This window comes from Sturnus vulgaris, chromosome 7, assembly GCF_052056855.1.
Source record: "Sturnus vulgaris isolate bStuVul1 chromosome 7, bStuVul1.hap1, whole genome shotgun sequence".
NCBI classification, from domain to species: domain Eukaryota; kingdom Metazoa; phylum Chordata; class Aves; order Passeriformes; family Sturnidae; genus Sturnus; species Sturnus vulgaris.
The window spans coordinates 40,052,569-40,075,787 of NC_142249.1; the positions used below are offsets into that span (position 1 = coordinate 40,052,569).

Genomic DNA, 23,219 nt, shown 5'->3' on the forward strand with positions numbered 1-23,219 from the left:
CAGGGATGCTGCAGATGCACCCAGCAGGGCCTGAGCCTCATCCCAGGCCTTGGCTTTGCTGGAAAATTCAGGAAATCCTTCGTGGAAACCTCGAGGTTGGGATGGATTTGGGATGATGACATAAAATATCCCTGCTGCTGCTCCATCGCTGTGGATTCCTGAGTAAGCTTTCCCAGGGGCTTCCTGATTTTATATAACTGGCTAAATATTCTATAGAAGCTGCTAAATATTCTATATAGACCACAAAATATTCTGTATCAGCTGCTAAATATTCGACGTGAGCTGCTAAATACGATGGGAAAAGATGACAGCAATGGCCTCAATGATAATTAAAATTTCATCATGTTTTCCTTTTATCTCTTTTATTTGTTTATTGCCAATTATTCCCGTGCTTTATCAAATTCTTAGTGAGTTCTATTTAAATTTGAGGTTTGTTTTTTTTTTAATTTTTTTTTTAATTTTTTTTTTCCTCTACAAGGGCCTTTAATAGAATTACATCAATTCCTCTCGTGGAATTCTGCCTGCAGTTATTTCTTAGCAATCAGCCCTGAGCTTTTGTGTGTCTCTGCTTTCATCTGCTGAGCTGCTGTGCAGACGAATTACGACTCTCAGGCAGGTGTGGGATGATCCCTGTGGATCCTGCAGGGGATTTGGCTGGAAAAATAAATGGCAAGGGAAATATTTCAGCATCGGGCAGGTTGCAGAATTCCTGGGGTTTATCCTCAGGATGGGAGATGACCCGCTAAAGGATGTGCTAATAAAAAAAAAAAAAAAAAAATTAAAAAAAAAATGATATAAAACCAGATTAACAGAGGAAATAATTGAGATTCAGGATTGGTTGGCAGTGCAGGGAATCAAATGACTCTGGAAAAGTGGAAGTTGTGGAAGGAGAATGTTTTCCTGGTGCTTTATATCCTGAAATGCTGAAGGCTGCACACTCCTAATCTTGCCTAATTTTGAGCTTGGTAAATGTGGGGTTTAAGTGCCCTGAGGCAATTAAAAAAAAATAAAAAATCCTCAAAAATATCCTTTTTTCAGGAAAAATCCCAAAGTGCTGCTCTGAATCCTTATTAATTAATTAATTAACTTACTGATTACATTCTCCTGCTTAAATAATTGGGAAATTTTAACTCCAGCCCCTTTTTCTTTTCACTCTTAACATTCCTTTATCCAGGCAGAGATTCCCAGCTGGAATCACCACTCAGGGTGAGCTCTGAATTTTCCAGCTCTGCTCCTGGAGTGCACTCAGGGTGATGATTTCAGCTCATTGTCCCTTCTTGTGCCACAAAATTCCACAGAATTTTTTTTTTTTTTTTGGTGTCATTTTCCTGTTACAGAAATCAGGAATTTCTGGGGCTGCCTGGTGGAGGGAAAGGCTTGGCAAGCTCGTTTTTTTTGGGGGGGGGATTGATGGGCTGTAGGGTGGATTTTTAATGGGAATATTGAGTTATGTGATATTTAATGCGTGTCTGGAAGAAAAGGTGGAGCTATGCTGTAAATACAAAGTCGCCTGAAAATGAGGTTGGTAGGAAGGAGAAGGACAAACAAACCCAAATATTCTTCATCAAACCCTTGGATTTGCCTTTGCCAGCTCCTGCAGGTTTTCATTTATTCGTTGTTTCACACAATTTTGGACAAACGAAGCGAATTCCACCGGGTTACTCTCGGGCCGTTATTCCTGAGGAAAATCGCGTAAATTCGCGGATTTTTGAGGAATGACATAAAACCACTTAAAAAAAAAAACCACAAAAAAAACTTTAAAAGCCATCTCGTTAAGATTTATTAATGAAATAAATTCCTGGGCAGCTGTGCCTCGGCAGCCCCCGGTGGCACAGGGAACAATGGCTCTTGTCCCCAGAAGAATGGGGCAATGGAACTCCGGCCTCTCCTCCCTCCCCGCTCCTCTCCGGGGGGACCTCGTGGGTTTTCCTGGCCAGAATCCCTCGGGAATTCTTTCATTCCACGTCCCCAAAATATCGATCTCACGGGGGGGGGGGGGGCTGGGCACGTGCAGTTTATTTGGAGCCCATTTGGGGTATTTGTAGAAATGATTTTGTTCCAGTGTGGTGAATCTAAACACGCTAAACAAGAGAGAGAATTTGAATTTAATTTCATTTTTTACATATTGCTGTATTTTTTAATAGGAATTTGGCCTGCTCTGTTGTGTCATTGTGTACATTTCAATATTGAACGGGGTTGAATTTATTTCCCCTCTGCTTGCGTTTCTCACCTTTTATTTTCCTTATTGATTATTTTATTATTATTATTATTATTTTATTGTCTCTACATCAACCAAACCTCTTCATTTTTTATACACGACCAGCTTTTCCCAACCTTCAACATTTCCCCACAGGAAAGTTTGTCCCCCTGGGATTCTGGTGCTCACAAAAGAAGAATCTAAAGCCAAACCAGCACAGGGCTGGATTTCATGGAAATCCATGGAATTTTATGGAATCTCCTTTTTCCCAGACACACATTTAGGGTTAAATTGCTGGGGGAAGCAATAATATTCACAATTAATATCTGCTGAGATGTTTCCATGCTCTTAAGGAGCTTCCAACCCTCTCCAGGAATAAAGAATTCTCCAGAAAAAAAAAAAAAAAAAAAATCCAAGGCACAGGAAAAATCCCCTTTGGATGGAGCCTTGGGATTCCCACTGGCATTTCCTGCAGGTTTTGGGGTTTTTTTTTTGTTTTTTTTTTTTTTTTTTCCCAAGGAGGTTTTTGGTGGATATGAGGTTTATTTTTGGGGTGTCCGTGGAGGTAGGAATGAGGATTGTGGAGAGTGAAAATGTTGTGGATTCCTCAGGTGCCAAGGAAAGGTGGAGTGGCCTTGTCCTGGTTTTACCTCCTGTCCCTGCTGGGTGAGGACTGTGTGTCCATCCATAGATAAATCCACAGAAAATGCATCTAAAACATCTCTTTTCTCCATCTAAAATATCCATTTTATCCATCTAAAATATCTATTTTATCCATCTGAAATATCTATTTTATCCACCTAAAATATCTCTTTTATCCATCTAAGAAATATCTATTTTATCCATCTAAAAATATCTATTTTGTCCATCTAAAAAATATCCATTTTATCCATCTAAAATATCCATTTCATCCAAGATATGTATTTTATCCGTCTAAAATATGCATTTTATCCATCTAAAACATCTATTTTATCATCTAAATTATCCATTTCATCCATCTAAAATATCAATTTTATCCACCGAAAATATCTCTTTTATCCATCTAAAAAATATCCATTTTATCCATTTAAAACATCCATTTTATTCATCTAAAATATCCATTTTATCCACCTAAAACCTCTATTTTATCCACCTAAAAAAGTATGGAAATTTCACTGCTATTAAATTATTTTCAGCTTGTATCTACCAAGCCATGCACTGCTTAAACATTTCATAGGCTACAAAAAAATCTTTGGGGCATTTTACAATTTTGGGTTTTATTCCTGGTTTGTAATAGGATTTTTTCCTATTTAAGGGATACTTAAAAGTTTTCTTTTTCTTTCTCTTTCTTTCTTTCTTTCTTTCTTTCTTTCTTTCTTTCTTTCTTTCTTTCTTTCTTTCTTTCTTTCTTTCTTTCTTTCTTTCCTCCTTTCTTTCTTTCTTTCTTTCCTCCTTTCTTTCTCTCTTTCTCTCTTTCTTTCTTTCATTATTTCTTTCTTTATTTCTCTCTCTTTTTTCTTTCTTTCTTTTTTCTTTCTTTCTTTTTTCTTTCTTTTTCTTTCTTTTGTTATTTCTTTCTTTCGTTATTTCTTTATTTCTCTTTCTTTCTTTCTTTCTTTCTTTCTTTCTTTCTTTCTTTCTTTCTTTCTTTCTTTCTTTCTTTCTTTCTTTCTTTCTTTCTTTCTTTCTTTCTTTCTCTCTTTCTCTCTTTCTCTCTTTCTCTCTTTCTCTCTTTCTCTCTTTCTCTCTTTCTCTCTTTTTCTCTCTTTTTTCCTCTCTTTCTTTCTCTCTTTTTCTGTTGGATTTTGCCATTTTTGGGGTTGTTTTTTTTGATGGGAGTGCAGGTTTTCCTCGGCTCAGGCAGCTGAAGGATATTCCCATCATGGAATATTCCTGAACTTCCCAACCTCCCTTTCCTTTCCAGCCTGGCCAAATGATGGATCCAAGGGAGAAGTTGTTCAACTTGACAAAATCCCCTTTTCCCTAGGAAACCACACTGAAAATGGGAGGAAAAATTGGAAAATAAGCAACACCCCAGGCTGCATCCAGTTGTTTTTTCCAGTGAAAAGGGACTTGGGAACCACGGGGTGGGATTTGAGGTTGGATTTGAAACCCCCATGGCTGTTTCTCCCCTCACCCTGAAAGTCTGCTGGCACTAAAACTTTTTATTTTTTTTTTTAAGCACTTGGAATAATTGAGAAGTGCTGATTTCCTGGCTGGAATGAAATGCCTTTTTAGTGGATTACTTGGAATCGCATCCACTAAGAGCTCCATCATCTGCCAGCCCCCAGAGTTGGGCCAATTTGTAAATTAATGAGCTCAAGGTGATTAGGACAGGTTGGGTTCTTTGGACCCTGCACCGACCTGTGCAAGGTGTGGGGCTCTGGGTGTCTGGCACCTCTTTTTTCCCATTTTAATTTCAATTCCATGGCGGTTTTGGGAAGGGATTTTCCAGGCTTGGCTACCAAAACCACGAAGGGAATCGTGTGATGCCACCTGAAAATTATATCCCAAAAGTAGAATTGATGTCGTTATAACCACACTTGCTGCTGGGATAATTCCAATTCCAGTCTCAATTCCTTGTATCCACGATCAATCCACGGGATGTTTTATGGGAAGGTGAAACACCTCAAAGCTCTGTGGGAAGAGCAAAGGGGTTTTTAATTCTTGCAGCAATATTTTTATTTTTTTTTTTTCATGAATGGAAAAATGTCTTGGGACAAATCTGTCGGTGCATCTTTATATAAAGTGTGGGATTCTCACAGAATTTTGTGCTCACTGGAGCATCTTCCCCACGGATTCTTGGCTTGGAGTTAATGAGAGGAACTGAACTTTAATTACCCTACAGGGCAAGCTGTGGGGATGGCTTTAGCACACATTTTATCCATCATTTCTTTGTTAAAATGTGGTAACTCTCAGGAAAATTTGGTAATTTGCAGTAAAATTTGGTAATTTGCAGTAAAATGTGGTGATTTGCAGTAAAATGTGGCTTTCCCTGGAGGCAGGGAGGACTCTGGTGTTTCCTAAACTCTCAGGTGACAGAAAAATGGAAAATTTGCACTGCACATTTGAATTCTCACTGGTATTTGTGGTCCCAAGGACATTTGGATGGATTTGAGAGTCAAGGTCTCGTTCCCAAGGCTGATCCCACACCTGCCTGCTGCTCTGCATCCCTTCAGGAAATCAGAGCAATTCCAAACCACCGAGTTTAGCTTTGTCCTGCATGGTTTAAAATTCCTGATAATTGTCTTCATTGATGCCAGTGTTTATCTTCTTTTTTTTTTTTTTAATTTCTGACCAACATCCACGGAGTAGGGTTGGAATTAGAGAATTTTTTCCAATCCAAACCATTCCATAATTGACATTATCATCGTTTTTCCAAGGAAATTTTTTCCTCACAGTCCTTCCCGTGTTTCTCTGAGCACTGTTGATGTTGTTGCCTATCAGAAGCTTTCTCGAGGCAGGATTATTTGATTATTTTCAAGGTGATCTATCCTGAAAAGATTCCATGTGCTTCCAGCAGCTGTCAGCAGGATCTGCCAGGGCTGGCCCAGCACTCTTGGCTCTGAGCTCTGTTCATTTGTCTCATTTTTCACATTATTTTTAAGTGTTTTGGGGTAAAAATTTCGTATCTGCCTGTTCTTTCCAAATCCAAAATTCCTGCAGCTCACCTGAGTGGATAACACAGCATTTCCTGGATTTCTTTTGGGTCTCTGATGTGTAAAATTAAACACTGGGGTTGATTAAAGGAAAAAAAAAAAAAAAAAATCAGCAGGTCTTGGCTGCTGGTGGGGACAGAGAAATCTCCCGAGTCCAGCACGGGTGGATCCTTCCCTGGCCACTCCTGGGGATAAAGGGGTGGGAATTTGGATTATCCCTCAGGTGAGACCCCACCTGCAGAGCTGCCTCCAGCTCCGGGTCCAACATCAGGAGATGCTGGAGCAGATCCAGGGATGCTCCAAGGCTGGAGCCAAACTGGGAGAGCTGGGAATGTTCCCCTGGAGAAGGGAAGGATCCAGGGAGAGCTGGGAATGTTCCCCTGGAGAAGGGAAGGATCCAGGGAGAGCTGGGAATGTTCCCCTGGAGAAGGGAAGGATTCCTGGATTTCTGAATTCCTGGATTCCCAGATTTCTGGATTCCTGGAATTCTGGATTCCTGGATTCCCAGATTTCTGGATTCTTGCATTCCTGGATTCCTGGATTCTGGATTTCTGGGTTCCTGAATTCATGGATTTCTGGATTATTGGTTTTCTGGATTCCTGGATTCTGGATTTCTGGGTTCCTGAATTCCTGGATTTCTGGATTATTGGATTTCTGGATTCCCAGATTTCTGGATTCTTGGATTTCTGGGTTCCTGGATTCCTGGATTTCTGGGTTCCTGGATTCCTGGATTTCTGGGATTCCTGGATTCCTGGATTCCTGGATTTCTGGATTCCCGGATTTCTGGATTCCTGGATTCCCAGATTTCTGGATTCTTGCATTCCTGGATTCCTGGATTCTGGATTTCTGGGTTCCTGAATTCCTGGATTTCTGGATTATTGGATTTCTGGATTCCCAGATTTCTGGATTCTTGGATTTCTGGGTTCCTGGATTCCTGGATTTCTGGGATTCCTGGATTCATGGATTCCTGGATTTCTGGATTTCTGGATTCCCGGATTTCTGGATTTCTGGATTCCCAGATTTGTGGATTCCCAGATTTCTGGATTCCTGGATTCCGGTTTTCTGGGTTCCTGAATTCCTGGATTTCTGGATTCTTGGATTTCTGGATTCCCAGATTTCTGGGTTCCTGGATTCCTGGATTTCTGGGATTCCTGGATTCATGGATTCCTGGATTTATGGATTCCTAGATTCCTGGATTTCTGGATTTCTGGATTTCTGGATTCCTGGATTTATGGATTCCCGGATTTCTGAATTTCTGAATTCCTGGATTCCCAGATTTCTGGATTTCTGGATTTCTGGATTCCTGGATTCCCGGATTCTGGGATTTCTGGATTTGTGGATTTCTGGATTTGTGGATTTCTGGATTCCTGTCTTCCAGGATTCCTGGATTTCTGTCTTCCAGGATTCCTGGATTTCTGGATTATTGCATTCCTGTATTCCTGGATTTCTGGATTTGTGGATTTCTGGATTCCTGTCTTCCAGGATTCCTGTCTTCCAGGATTCCTGGATTCCTGGATTCTTGCATTTCTGGATTTCTGCTCCGTGCACGATCCGATGGGAGCTGTGCCTGGATCTGATCCCTCTGAGCCCTCAGGGTAGTGCTGGAAACGCTCTTTTGTTCCCAGTTTTGCACAGGAAACTCATTTTGGCTTTTTTTAAAATATCAGAGCTCGAGCTGGCAGGGAGCCAGAGCCTCGGCTCCATGACCTCACACGTCTGGCACAGATTGTTTGTGCTCCACACACCAGCCCCGACGATAAATGAAAAATGGGAAATATCTGCACGTCTGTCAGAACGGGAGGAGGATGTGCAGCACGTTTTTTATTTCTTCCCTTCCGCTTCCAGATGAAAAATGAATTTTTTTTCTGCGCTGTGATCAGGATCCCAGAGGATGAGCAAGCCCAGGGTGGGGGAAATTCTGGGTTTTGTTCTGGCTCTTGGAGCTGAAAATTCACCTGATGTCCCAGCGTGGTGCCTCCCCCTGATCTGCTGATTTATCAGGGAATTGAGGGTCACTGTGCTGCCTCCCATCAGTTCAGGAATGGATTTTAAAGCTCATCCCATTCCACCCCCAGGTACCTTCCCTAGCCCAGGCTGCTCCAAGCCCCTTCCAAATTTACCTTGCAATTTTACTTTTTTTTTTTTTTTTTTTTTTTTTTTTTTTTAATTATTATTTTACTTTTGGTATTTTTAAAATTATTATTTACTGAAAAACTCTAAAGCAAAGAGTCAAAGCATTGATTATTTCCTATTCTGAGGCAAACAATTTTCATGGCCGGGCTGGGTGAAATTTTAGGATTTAAAATGTGCAAAAACCAAATTTTCTTTGGAGGGATGAGACCTTTCCTGCTTTTCTGGTAATTCTGTTCCATAGAGGAGGAGGCCTGGATTATAAACACAAAACCAAACTGTTCAAACTTCTATTTGTTATTTTTTTAAGAATTTCTTTATTTCTCTGACATCTGGACCTGCAGCAATGCTTTCGGTGGGGTGATTTTGGTAAGAAAAAAGAGCAGACACCTAAATAGAAGTGAGAAATTGTTCCCTAATTAATTCCTGGTGCTTTTCCCACTGCTGGGTGATTTTATAGGAGCTCCATAATTCCTGGATTGGTCCCCCTCACCTTATCCTGCTCTTCGTCCTCTACAAAAAAAGGAAATTTTAAAACCATTTTTGATTTGTGAATGGTTTTTATTTTTTTTATGAACAAGAGGAGGGACCTGGACGCCAAAGGAGGAGTTGGGACTGCTCTGGTTGGGCTCCCCAAACCAATAATTTAAAAATAATTACCTAATTGTTCTCGTTATTTTAACAATTAAAAGGGATTTGGCTGGGATTTGGGAATTGTGGTGCTCAGAGCTGTGAGTTCCTTGCAGAGCTGCCCCAGGGGAACGAGGGGACAGGGTTTGGGTGGATTCCAAAATTTCTGCAGGATCTGGGAATCCTGGCAGGAGGATGGATGCTCCTCTCCCTGATCCCTGAGGAGCTGGGATTGGAGGCCAGTGGGAGCTTTCCCAATTATTTCATGGAAAACAGAATTTCCAGAGAATTCCCAGAGAATTCCCAGAGAATTCCCAGGAATTTCTGCAGGATCTGGAAACCCTGGCAGAAGGATGGATGCTCCTCTCCCTGCTCAGAGTCCCTGGAGCTGGGATTGGAGGCCAGTGGGAGCTTTCCCAATTATTTCAAGGAAAACCAAAGCTGAATTCCCAGAGAATTCCCAGAGAATTCCCAGAGAATTCCCAGGAATTTCTGCTTTCCAGGGAACCCTGACAGGAGGGTGGATGCTCCTCTCCCTGATCCCTGAGGAGCTGGGATTGGAGGCCAGTGGGAGCTTTCCCAATTATTTCATGGAAAACAGAATTCCCAGAGAATTCCCAGAGAATTCCCAGGAATTTCTGCAGGATCTGGAAACCCTGGCAGAAGGATGGATGCTCCTCTCCCTGCTCAGAGTCCCTGGAGCTGGGATTGGAGGCCAGTGGGAGCTTTCCTGATGATTTCAAGGAAAACAAAAGCTGAATTCTCAGAGAATTCCCAGAGAATTCCCAGGAATTTCTGCTTTCCAGGGAATCCTGACAGGAGGGTGGATGCTCCTCTCCCTGTGGAGCTGGGATTGGAGGCCAGTGGGAGCTTTCCCGATGATTTCAAGGAAAACCAAAGCTGAATTCCCAGAGAATTCCCAGGAATTTCTGCTTCCCCCGTGCTTTTGGAATGATTTATTTTGGAATATATCACCAAAACCCTCCGGGCATTCTGGGTCAGGCCATCACCACCCTCACAGGGAAGGATTTTTTTTTCCCAATATTCCCTCCAATCCTGCTCTCTCTCAGTTTAAAACCAAAAGCTGGGGCTGCCCCTGGATCTCTGGAATATCCAAACCCAGGCTGGACAGGGCTTGGAGCAAAGTGGAAAAGTGTCCCTGGCCATGGCAGGGGGTGGAATAAAGTGAATTTTAATTCCCTTCCAACCCAAACATTCCATGATTCCGAGTTTTTGTCATAATAGGAATCATACTATTAATTAATGTTATTAATATGATACATTCAAAATAATCAATATATAATAATTACAATGATATATTAACATCGATTACAATATGAATTATATCCTGCTATAATAGGATGATTAGAAGAATATACACACAGATATAAGAATAAATTCTATTATTTTCCTATTTAATTATCATACCCAGCTCTGCCAAATCCAGATTTTTCGTTTCCCAGTTATGAGCAGAGCTGGCTGGAAATGCTCAGGGCTTGGAGCTCGCAGAAAAGAAGTAAAAAAAAATAAAATTTCTCCTTTAAAAATCTCTTTCTTCCTTTATTAGTTTGAGGTATTTAGCTAATTAGACATCGGGGAAATTCAATTAGTGTGATTGATATTATCAAGTAATGGATTTTGATCTATATCCCTATATAGATCTATTTTTATATAAATATCTATTTTTCTCTATAATATCCTTGGAAAGGTCATCATTCCCTAAAGGAATTTTGACCTGATTGATTTTTTTCATGAGGCCTCAGTGACAAATTTAAAAAATAAAAAACTGAATTAAAATGTCAGCACTGGAAATAATTTGGAATTCCTTTTATTACACCTGTTCCCATATATCCTTTGGACAAATATTTTTAATTTAAATCGGTTTATTTTATGAAATATTAAATGTTCCTTTGTGTTTGTTGCAGGGTGTAGCTGGTTTGGTTTGGTTAATTTGGATTTTTTTTTTTGGTTGTGAGATTGGATCAGGAGGAAGGCAAAGCAGGTTTAAGTTTAAATGGTGTAAAGAGTTTCAACTCTATTTTCAAAAATAAACTTTTATTTCATTAGTAAGTTAGTAAAAAAAAAATTTAAAATAGCAACTAGCTAAATTGGTTTCTAAACATTTTCAATATTAAAAAAAAAACATAAAAGGAAAAAAATTTGCATAATTTACATTATTTACATTATTGACATTATTTATATTATTGATATTATTTACATTATTGATATTATTGATATTATTTACATCATTCACATTATTTATATTATTTACATTTTTAACATTATTTCCATTCTTTCTATTATTTCTATTTTTTTACATTATTTACATTAATTTATTCTCATGGGCACTGGGTGATCCTCAGGATTTCTCTCACGACCTTTCCACCAATATCCTCAATTATTTTCCTTCCCTTTTTCATCTGAGCCCAATTTTAGGAAGTTTTACTCGTGCCAGCTTTATTCGTGCCACAAAACAGAAATATTCTGCTTATTGTGAATAAAATGGTTTTATTTTGGAAAAATTTCTGTTATCCAGGAGCTGTAATTTCAGGGAAATTCACTTTTTATTTCCTTGTTATTTGCAGTTATCCCTGAATAAAAACAGCAAATAATCCGTGAGCTCCAGGGAATTATTTCCAGGCTTGAAGCAACAGTTGGAAATTTAAAAAAAAAACAACAACAAAAAAAACCTCCCAAAAAACCAAACCAAACAAACAAAAAAAAACCTCCTGAAAAACACCAAAAAACCAGAAAAAACAATAACAAAAAAACCCTTCTCTGATATTATTTTAAAATAATTTTTTTTTTTTGGGGGGTGTGAAATCCATGAGGATGAGAACCTGGTTCTCTGCTGGCAGAACTGCTGAGTAGCTTGATCTGTTTTATTAATTAAATAAATATTAAATTATCCATTTACTCTTACCAAAAATAAATTTCTGCCTCGGCTTCCTGACCTGCTGGCAGAATTATGGATCAAGGGATTATTTTCCCAATTTTAACTCTGGAATAGAAGAGGAATTTCCATTATAATGTTGTGCTGTTCCCATGGTTTTCATTATGTGATAAATTAAAATCGATTGATTGATCTACAATGAAATGCAGGGAGGGTAAAGAAGTTGTGTAAAAAAATGGAATGAAAAATTAAATATACAAGGAAATGTCCCTGCTTTATTCCTGGAGTTTTCTGCATTTAATGCACTCCAAAGTGAACTGAGAACGGCAAAATTATTCATTTGAGCTTCAGAAAAACGAAAAAAAAAATTAAAAAAAAATTAAAATCAATTCAGTAATTCAGAGCATTTTGTCCATCTGTAAATTGTAATGACATAAACGACAAAGAGCGACTTTCTGCACGAGGGGAAATAAAGAATTTTCAACAGTGCTCAACTTTCCAGGATATTTATGGGATAAAAACCAGGCAGAAATCCAAAAATTCCCATCTCAGGAATATCCACTGAGATCCCTCCCCCCCCTCATGGTGGTGTTGGAAGTTTGAAACTAGAAATGGGATTTTCCTCATCGAGTTGGAAAAATAAAGGAATTAAATGGTTTTTTTTCTGGGAGGAAAAGTGACAATTGGGATCCAAATAACGCTGGAAATTCTTATGGAGCACAGGGTTTGGTTTGGGTTCTGCTTTTCTGGAAAAAATTAAAGAAAATCTTCAGGAATTAAGGATTTGTTTACTCCATGAATTAACCAGACAGCTGAAAGAACATTAATTGGTCACTTCTCATTTGGTATTAATTAACGATATGTCGCTTTTTTAATTTACACCGAGCGAAACACGCGTTAAAGCCGGAGGGGGATAACTTTGAGTTAAGATTTTGGAGGAAAAATATTTGAAATTCGGTGTCACAGGATAGAAAACACAAACCCAGGTGAATTCTGCTCTTTAATAGAACCAATCACGGAGATTTCCACCAAGAGATTCACGACAAAATCTTGTTTATGGAGCAAAGGGCTGCAGCTGGAAATAACAAAATCGAGCCAGAAAATCGGATTTATTTGGATGTAGGAAGCTGACTGAGATAAATTTGGATTCCCACGAAACATCAGCTACTTCACCAAGATAAAAATGAGAACGGGGTACTTATCTAAAGGATCCTTGCACGAGGTTCGGGGTCGTCGCTCGTTCGATTTTAATTTTTTTTTTTTTTTTTAATTTTTAATGTCGGAATCGTGCGGCTGGGAATGGCCAAAGCCATTCCCAATTCCCAATGATTTCCCTGCAGGTCTCATCTCCTCCAGCCTGCTTTGAGATGTGCTCTTTGGAAATGTGCAGAGCAGGGCTGGTGTCCTCCTAAATGTCCATCTCCTCTTGTGGTTTCCTTGGATTTTTGTCGAAGGGAATTCACGTGAAGGTTAGGAAATAATTAAAAAAAAATTAAAAAAAATGGGATGAACTCTGGATGAACTGTCAGGGGAAAGGAGCCCTTCCATGGACTCATCCCTGAGTGTCCAGGCCTGGAAAAAAAAACGACACAGGGTGTTTGTCAATAATCTGGGGAGGAAAACCACGGCGTCAGAGCGGGAAACCCGCCAGTCATTAATATCCCATCACGGAGGAGAGGCAAGGAATAACGACAGCACAATCAGTGAGGGGTCCAAAACCTCGTCAGAGCTGGGGGGGAAAGAAGCTGAAATTTTGGCTGGCTTGGCAACAATGACCCCTCCTTTGGGCTGGGTGGCGTTGGGCTCGGTGCCTGATCGAGCGTGGCAAATGTGCGAGGTGATGTCCCCGAGGAACTGTCACAAAGCCCGCCCGAGAGGCATCGGCAGAGAGGGGACACAATGGTGCAGATTGATGCCTGGCTTTATTAAAGCACAGGAGGGACAAACTCCCCCTTTCATGTCAGCCTCTAATCAAAGAGTTTCTTATCATCAATACTTCAGATACCGAATGCAGAATTGCAGGGAAATCGGGGAGGAGGAGGGCGAGGGGGGGGAAAAAAAAAAAAAAAAAAAAAAAAAGAAAATCTTTTGGAGGTGGCCTTTTCACCAATTAGATCTGGAGATGTCACTAAGCCGGGGTTTAATTTGGCCCCAGCACGCTTGGTTAATTGGGTAGAACTCATTTTTGTAATCAGGAGGGTTCGGAGTTCTGGTGCCCTGCTTTGGTCTCCCCCCAATTATTCCCTGTAACAGTCTCACAGCCAGAGCCAGAATCCTGCCTGCTGGAAAACCATGGCATTGGGGTTTTTTTTTTCCCCCCATCATCCCAACGATTCTCCCTTGTCATTTTTTACTAGCTGTAAGGTTTTTTTTGTTTACCCACGATGACCCTGAGCTCAGGGGCTGTTCCTTTGATCCTTTAAAAATACCGAGGATCCTCCTGCTGCCAAGATTGTCCCGATTTTCTTGACATCATAAAAATTAACTTTAAAACCTCATCCCATTCTGTTAAAAATGCCTTTCCCATGTACCTGCCGAGCTGGAACACGGACTAGAAAAGTTTTTTCTCGACAGGTGTCATGTCTTGTTTGCAGCTTAGATAATTTTCCAGCTCTTGTCATAAACATGAAATACATTCTCCTGGTTTTTTTTTAAATTTCCCTTGCTTCTTTGGCATCGTTTTGGCTGCATTTCATTTGCTCACACTGCAATATTCTTTCCTTTTTTTCCCAGTAACTGCGATGCTCTTGCTTGGTTTAAATGGGAAAGACGGTCCAGGGTGCTCCCAATTCCACACGGAGCAAAATTTAATTTCGTGCATAGACTCTGTCCCTTGGGACTTCATTTTGCTTGTCCCCCGGGAGAACATCACCACCCTGCCCCCTGCCAGTGCTGTCACCAGCCCCGGACCAGCAGGCACAGCCTCCCTGTCCCAAAACCCCTTCCCTGGCTCTTCCCCTTCCTCCTTTTGCCTTTTCCCGAGGAGGAGGAGGAGGAAGGCAAAGCGTGATCCACAAAAATCTCATCCCTGCCTTGGGGAAAGGAGCCCTTTGAGCTTCCCCAGTGAGCTCAAATATTTATTTGGGGAATAATTTGGCCACTGGCACTCAGCAACTGGGAGGGGAGTGGGGGTTTTGCTTCTTATTAGCAGGAAAATCCCAGGATTTCTGTGCTCACGCATGGTTTCCTTATCCTGTCTGTGTGGAGCCAGCCTGTCTGGGGGCTCTCCCTGCACTGAGGTCAGTGTGTGTGCTCAGGGGGCTTCCAAAAATTCCCAAACTGAGCAAAATCCTGACCTTCCACATCCCTCCCCTGGATTTTCTGCCCTTGCTGTCTCTATTGCAGGCCATGCAAAAAATGCAAAAATCCAGGAATAGTCTTGAAATGATTTGTTGGATCATCCATGTCTGTTTTCCTGCTGATTCCGAGGTCACAGGTTTGAATATTCCATGTAATTTAAAGGCAGGAAAAGTGATGTCACTGCAGCACATTCATGGAGTAAAATGGGAATGAATGATGCCTAACTTGGAATTTTTCACCTGCTCAGCTCGACAATTAATTTGCAGAAATTTTCTTTTCTTATATCATGGCCTGGCAGAATTTTAAGTTCCATTTTTTCCCCTGCTCTCCTTAAGGCCAAACATTAATTGTCTTAGATATTCCAGTAAAATACATTTATTCCATCTCTGTGTTTTTCTAAAGCCTAACTGAGGATGAACAGAAGCGACACTTTACCCCAAATCATTAAAAGATGAAGAACCTAAGAAAAGTTTTGCTGGAGGGACTAAAAATATGAGAGGATCAGGTTGAAAACAGAAGCCAAGTGCTGGCTGTAAAACAACCTTGGGATCACATCCTGTGAAAGATTAAATTGCAATGAAGGCAGAGAGAGAGAGAAGGAACATATTGTCCCCACCTCCACTTCCCCAGGTCCGGGGCTTTTAGCTCAATGAACTCAGGGCTTTGTAATTAGCAGCAAGGAGATTAGATGGGCCACGTTCCTGGCAGTAATTAGTGCATTAATTGTGTTTGGTTGTTTAATTACTCTTGCTGGCTGTAATTGAGGAGAGGCAGGGAACTCCTCTGCAAGAGCTCCCAGAGCTTGATTAAAATCCCATTTTTTTGGGGGAGGGGGATGCACATTTAACCGTTCCTGGGGTGAAACTGCCAAGAAAATCCCCTAAACGACACGTGGAAAAAAAAAAAAGCTGGATTTGGAGGCAATTCCTGGGAATTCCAGGTTTTTTTTCATAACTTTTTGACGTGTGTGGTGGGAACCCAAACAAATAAATAGAATAAACCCAGAAAGGTTGAGCAGGGTAAAGGAGAAGAGGGGGGGAAAGGCAATTAGAGCTGGAGAAGTTGCAAAAAGTCCTCGGGATTTTTGGCTGGGATCTGGCACAAATGCCAGATGGAAAATGTTTATCTTTGGAGACATTTATATCTATATCTATATATCTAGATCTGTATCTATCTACATTTATATATCTATATATATCTCTATATCTATATATTTCTATATCTATATTTCTATTTCTAGATCTCTATGTAATCTATAGATATATATAATGGTTCTAACGGTTGGATTTGATATGGGAGGAGTTTTCCAGCCTTAACAATTCCATGTTTGTCCCTCATGCCGATAATTCGTTAATCACAGGCTGCTGATGGGAGCTGGAGCTGAGCTGTGACGAGCTCCTCCTTTTGGGATGTGAATTCTCCTCATTTTTGGGACGTGAATCCTCATTTTTGGGACGTGAATCCTCCTTTTGGGACGTGAATCCTCATTTTGGGATGTGAATTCTCCTCATTTTGGGACGTGAATCCTCATTTTTGGGATGTGAATCCTCATTTTGGGATGTGAATCCTCCTCATTTTTGGGTTGTGAATCCTCATTTTGGGATGTGAATCCTCCTCATTTTGGGACGTGAATCCTCATTTTTGGGATATGAATTCTCATTTTGGGATGTGAATCCTCCTTTTGAAATGTGAATCCTCATTTTGGGACGTGAATCCTCATTTTTTGGTGCTGTAGCTCAGGATCAAATCCTCAGTTTTTGCAAACTGCTGATGCCTTAAAATGAAGAGTGAGGTTTGTAAAACATCCCTGGTGTTGTCTGGGATAAAAAAAAAATCGTCCCAAATTCCAAATCCTCCCTCCAGATCCAACGTGGACCCATTTCTTTCATCTTCCACGTGGTTGGGACAGGTTTTTTTGTTTTGCTTCCTGTCTGCTTCTAATCAGGATTTTATTCTCCCCTGGCTGAGAGGGATCTATGGAGTAAATCCAAAATTTCCTTTTCAAAAGGTTAAAGTAACAAAGTTTAAAGCACCTGGCTGTGCGTTATCTTTTTTCCTCATATTTTTTTAATGGGTTTCACTGTGTTTTAATTAAAAAGTTTTTTTGCAGATAAGAGCAGGGACAAAAACAACTTTTGTGCTGCTGGTCCTGGCTGGATTTCTACTGTGGGACAAATATTTGGAAGTGACATCCCCAATCCCATCATATCTTTCCTGAAAAAAAGAAAATAAAAATAAATTAATTAGATAATAACCACCACGAGTTCAGAGCTGCTTAGGAATTATCTGGGTGTTGCAGATCTCTTGGTGGATCAGGGTGGAAAAACTCATCCCAACCCTGGGTGTTTTATGGATGGATTCCAAAGGAAACCATCGGCTCCTGCCAGGCTCAGCAGCTGCATCCTTTCAGGATTTTCCTGTCCCAGTCGATTTTTGAGGCATTTCCATAATTTTTAAAGGTTTATAATAACCTGAGCTGGGTATTTAATGATTTTTATTTTTTTTTTTTTATTTTAGCCTTGTCTGTCCCTGGATGGGATTGGGATGCTCCTGAAAGCTGCTGGGTTTGGGATGGTCCCACAGTGATTATTTGGTTCTGCTTTAATTAAATCCCATCAGGCAAGGACTGGGGAAAAAAATCCACAAAATGATTTATTAACGACATTATAAAGGGAATAAATCCCTTTGGAGCACGGATGTGGAAAATCCAAGGGTGACTTTGTTTACAGCTCTGAGCTGGAGGCTTTTCCAAGAGGAAATGCCGAGGTAAAATCAGTAGGAAGCTCTCAGGGTGCTGGAGATGGGGCCCAGCCAGGGAGGAGGAGTCAGGAGGAAGGTGGAGATGACAATCCCCAACCTCCACTGCCCTGGAAATCCAGGGACAACCTTTGTCCTGCTCTTTCCCGGGGTGTTGATGCCAAAATAAAGGCGGGAGTGAGAAGTTCTGGGCTTGGGTTGTGGGGACGAGGTGGTGGCCAGGTCCTTGTGGGTTTGCCCTGCTCATCCCTGCTCTGCCATTTTCTCATGGGAAGAGGGATTGGGTATGGGAATGGCAGCCCGGTGAGTTATTTTTCTGATGCTCTAGGAATTATTTGTTGTGTTGTGGTTGTTTTCTTTAAAGAGCTAAGCAGCTGATAATCGGTACCAAGTTGTTTATTACAAAGGCACATCGGCCTCGAAAGGCAAAGAGTTGCAAGTGTTAAAGTTCACGTTAAAAGTTTTTGGTTTAGGGTTTTAAACAAAGATCCTGGCAGGGCTGATGTTGCTGTGGCTGCTCCTCTCTTCTTTGGCTGATGATGATGATGATGGTGATGAGGAGAAAAGGGAGAGAGCAGCAACAAAAGGAGAAAACAAAAAGTGAATCTCTCCCCAGTGCAAAGATCGTTAAATACAAATTACCCAACTCAGAGCACTTCTTCTTAACCTGTTGGAATTGGAGTTGCTCAGCAGCCAGGTTACAAATAAATTATACACCTGGTCTGTCTTGTTCTAGCTGAAAAATGCAAGCAATATTCTCACTACGGTTTTATTATGTGTAAAACTGTGCTGGAGCCTCTATGGAAGCTCATTTTCAATGCTGGTATCTAGGATTATGTTTTTCACTAGAACTCTCACTTCTACTCTGGTATCTGAGACTTTCACTCTCTAAAAACACTTAAAACTCATCTTTACTTTCTTGCTTACTTGGTTATTTTAAAACTTAAACTTCTACTTTATGTGTGAGTGGCCTAACGTACCTCAATCCATCCAAAAGTTTTAATTCAACCTCTGCACTCTGATTTGTCTCTGAAGAATTCAGACTTGGAGAGTGCAGCAGTGGGGGAGTCACCACGGCTGGAGGTGTCTGAGGACAGCCTGGATGTGGCACCGAGTGCCGTGGGTGACAAGGGGGGTGTCGGTCACGGCTTGGACTCGATGATTTCTTTTCCATCCCTGTTAATTCTGGATTTCTGTGACTCTGCCCAGGTGGGGATTCTTGGTTGCCACATGAGCAGGTCCTGGCCGGGCCATGGCCTGGCCACCAAGGCTGTTCCAGCTGTTCCAGCTGTTCCTGCTGCTCCTGTTCCTGCCCGGCCGCGCTCCGGCCGCGCGGAGCCGCGACTTCACGGCCAAGGACATCGTCTACCTCCACCCCTCCAGTGAGTGAGCTCCATCCCCCTGCCCCTGCCCCCGGGGAAAAAACAGAAACTAAAAGCAGAAAAAGCAGCTACTAAAAGAGTAAGAAACGAGCTATTACTGGAACAGAGCATGAGCTGTTAGTGGAACAGATGAAGGAACACGAGCAGGAAAGAGACATTGACGATGCAAGAACTGAAAACTCTTTCCTGATGCTGCCATCAGGATCAAATTTAATGAGACACTGCCCAAAAACCTCATTCACCAGAGTGCCTCAGATTTAAGTATGAACAACTAGGGAGAAGCAAACATAAAAAACAAGTACACACACACTCCTTCAACAGAGGATGAGCACAGCTCAAATCTAAAATCTAAAAACTAAAATCAGTTTGCTAAGTTCAGAGCACAGAAATTACATCTCCCTCATGGAACGAATCCACAGGGACCTGAATGTGCTGGGGAGGGGGGACGGGGTTTTAAAAATCAGAACCGGAGTGCTGACACTGGCAGGAAAATTGGGGAAAATTTTGGGTCTAAAGAGAAAAAAATTGCTGCTCTTTTCTCCTGGCAAGCAGCCCAGAAGCAGACGAATTAATGGGTCGTGTGAATTCCATTATCCATCCCTTTTAATTCCACGTTTTCCATTCCTTTCAGCCACGCCGTATCCTCGTGGATTTAAATGTTTCACCTGCGAGAAAGCCCCGGATAATTACGAGTGCAACCGCTGGGCTCCAGATGTTTACTGCCCCCGAGGTAACCACCCCAACCCGGGAGTCCTTCCCAACCCACCTGGAGCCCTGTTCTTCCCAGAAATGTGGGATATGGCATTCTGGAATATGGGATTCTTAAAGGATTCTTAATCCTTTAAGCTTTTCTCCTCGTCGAGGACTTGGAGCTGTTCCCTGTTTTCCTCTGGCTCAGCTGGGGATTCAAACATTTGGTTTAGCGTTGAATAAATTAAATAGTGTTTGTTAAATTAATGATTAAGTTTGATTATAATGGTGTTGCTTTCCTAGAATCCCACATTGGTTTTGGTTGGGATAAACCTTAAAGCTCATCCCTTCCTTCCACTATCCCAGGGTTCTCCAGCCTGGCCTTGGACACTTCCAGGAATTCTGGGACAACCCCAAATTCTTTGGGAATTCCAGCCCAGCCCCTCCTCACCCTCACAGGGAAGGATTTTAAAGAATTTTATTTCTCTTACAGGACCAGTTCTGGCTGTGTTCACTTCCCTCCCCATTGGCACAAATCCACATTCAGGACAGCCACGGCTGGAATTTTGATATTTTCAGTGGTTTGATCTCAGAAATCCCTTTGGGCTTCTGGAATTGGGAACAGCTCAGAAAAAAAAAAAAAAAGAACCCTTTAATACAAACAAACCACTCAAATATCTCAGAAGGACTATCCCGATATTCCTTGTTTTAACAGGAGAAAAACGGGTGTGGATTTTTATTCCTTCCGGTGGATTTTGTGTGTGTGGCCTCGCAGGAGGTGACAGAGCCAGGAAAATCCCTCTCTTCAAAATATTCCCACAAAAAAAAAACCCAAAAAAACCCCCAAAAAACCTCCCCCAACAACAACAACAAACCAAAACAAAAAAAAACCAAAAAAACCCCCCAAAACCCCAAACAAACAAAAAAAACCCAACAAAAAAACCCCCGAAGGAATAAAGAATAAAACAACCCTAAAAGAGTTATGGGGTGTTGGAAGCTTCATTTATTCTGTTATAGAAATATTTATTTATTTATTGTTGGATGCTTTCTAAATATTTTAATTTTTTTAAATTTTATTTATTTATTTTATTCATTTATTCCATTTTATTTATTTAGTCCACGTGGGATCTGGAGAGATAAAATTCAGATTTGCATGGAATGGCACTTCCAGCAAAATTCTGGGAGCTGCTGCACAGAAATTTTTTCCTTTGGGATAAAACTGAATTTTAGGGCAGGAAAAGCTGGAAAACATGGAAATATTTTTTTTTTTCCCCTCTGGGAAATTTTGTTAATAATAACTTTTGTTAAATTTTGTTAATAATAACTGAGTTAATTAGAAACGAGGTAAAATTTAGAAAATAAATTTACAGTGGTGCATTTAAAGTGTTGAAAATTCAATGTTTTCCTCTGGGAGGAAGCACCCTCAGCTTCCCTGCAATGAAAAAAGCAGGGAATAAATCCAAATTCTTTATGGAATTCCTTAGAAATCCTTATTCCACGTGTCAGCTGCTTTGCTGTGAAATTCTGGGGTGATTTACAGATGTCAGTGAGGGGAAGTTAAAAAAAAAAGAAGGAGGAGGAGGAGGAGATTTTATTTTTTATTTTTTATTTTTTTATATTTTTTATTTTTTTATTTTTTATTTTTTATTTTTTGAAAATCCCACCATTTGATAAAAATCCAAGATTTTTCCTCAATTTCTCGTGCTGCTGGACTCTCAGGGAATAGGAATTGTGCAGATACAATTTTTCCATGTTTTTAGGGACGAGGTACTGCCTCAGCCAGCACATTATATACAATAAATACATCAAAAATTTGTATTTTTTTTAATCCCACCATTTGATAAAAATCCAAGATTTTCCCCAATTTCTCGTGCTGCTGGACTCTCAGGGAATGGGAATTGTGCAGATAAAGATTTTTCCATGTTTTTAGGGACGAGGTACTGCCTCAGCCAGCACACCATGAAGGCCAGCGGGGAGAGCGTCTCGGTCACCAAGCGCTGCGTGGCCCTGCAGGAGTGTCTGAGCACGGGCTGCACCTACATCAGACACGAGGAGTACAAGGTGGGGGAGATGAAAAATAAATATATCACTTTATTATTGGGGAATGGGATTGTTTGAGAAAGATTTTATGTCATTGTTTTATTTTAATTTCTTTTATTTTATTTATTTTCATTTTATTTTTGTTTTATTTTTACTTCATTTTATTTTAAATTTTCATTTCTTACATTTATTACATTTATTCATTCACGTTATTCCCGTTCCCCGTTATTCCCATTCCCCGTTATTCCCATTCCATGTTATTCTCAATCTCTGTTTTATTCCCATTCCTTGTTATTCCCATTCTGTTTTTCCCTGTTGTTCCCATTCCCTGTTTTATTCCCATTCTCTGTTTTATTCCCATTCCCTGTTATTCCCATTCCCTGTTATTCCCATTCCCGTTTCCCCGTTATTCTCATTCCCCGTTATTCCCGTTCCCCGTTTGTTTTCCCCGTTATTCCCCGTTATTCCCCGTTATTCCCTGTAATTCCCGGTTTTCCCCGTTATTCCCTGTAATTCCCGGTTTTCCCCGTTATTCCCTGTTCTTCCCCATTATTCCCCGTTATTCTCTGTTATTCCCCGTTCTTCCCTGTTTGTTTTCCCCGTTACTCCCATTCCCTGTTGTTCCCCGTGTTTTCCCGCCATTCCCGTTTTCCCGCCATTCCCTGTTTATTTCCCGCCATTCCCCGTGTTTTCCCGCCATTCCCCGTGTTTTCCCGCCACTCCCCGTTTTCCCGCGCTGCAGGTGTGCACGTCGTGCTGTGAGGGCAGTATCTGTAACCTGCCGCTGCCGCGGAACGCGTCTGACGCCGTGTTCGCCACCCTGTCCCCTGTCAGCGCCACCGCGCCGCTGTCCCCTCCCGGCCTGGCCACACCGCTCGCCATCGGCCTGGCCCTGCTGGCACAGCGCTGCCTCAGCGCCGCGGCGACAGCGACAGCGATGGGACAGTGACAGCGACAGTGACAGCGATGGGACAGTGACAGCGACAGTGACAGCGATGGGACAGTGACAGCGACAGCGATGGGACAGCGATGGGACAGTGACAGGGACAGCGATGGGACAGTGACAGTGACAGCCACGGGACAGTGACAGCGATGGGACAGTGACAGCGATGGGACAGTGACATGGACAGCCACGCGACAGTGACAGCGACAGTGACAGTGACAGCGATGGGACAGTGACATGGACAGCCACGCGACAGTGACAGCGACAGTGACAGCGACGGGACTGGGACAGTGACAGTGACAACGATGGGACAGTGACAGGGACAGCCACGGGACAGTGACAGCGACAGTGACAGCGACGGGATAGGGACAGCGATAGCGATGGGACGGTGACAGTGATAGCAACAGTGACGGGACAGTGACAGGGATGGGACGGTGACAGTGACACGGAAAAGGAGCAGGGACAGTGACAGAGTCAGCCGTGGGGACAGGGACAGAGAAGGGACAGGGACAGTGACAGTGACAGCCACGGGACAGTGACAGCGACAGCGATGGGACAGCGACAGCAACAGCGACAGGGACAGCGATGGGACCGTGACAGTGACAGAGATGGGACAGTG

General features: G+C 41.6%; 1 protein-coding gene across 1 annotated transcript; it reads left to right on the plus strand.

Moving 5' to 3' along the window:
* LYPD6 (LY6/PLAUR domain containing 6) lies at positions 1 to 22,606 on the plus strand. Its single transcript, XM_088168292.1, has 5 exons — positions 1 to 162; positions 18,755 to 18,927; positions 19,559 to 19,657; positions 21,548 to 21,678; positions 22,400 to 22,606. The coding sequence occupies exons 2-5, from the start codon at positions 18,798 to 18,800 to the stop codon at positions 22,604 to 22,606; spliced, it is 567 nt and encodes a 188-aa protein (XP_088024418.1). The 5' UTR covers positions 1 to 162; positions 18,755 to 18,797.
* The last annotated feature ends 613 nt before the right edge of the window (positions 22,607 to 23,219 follow it).

Coding starts and splice junctions, on each gene's coding strand:
- LYPD6 (XM_088168292.1), top strand. CDS start 18,798: ATGGCCTGGCCACCAAGGCTGTTCCAGCTGTTCCAGCTGTTCCTGCTG. Junction 19,658..21,547: donor AGATGTTTACTGCCCCCGAG/GTAACCACCCCA, acceptor CCATGTTTTTAG/GGACGAGGTACTGCCTCAGC. Junction 21,679..22,399: donor TCAGACACGAGGAGTACAAG/GTGGGGGAGATG, acceptor CCCGCGCTGCAG/GTGTGCACGTCGTGCTGTGA.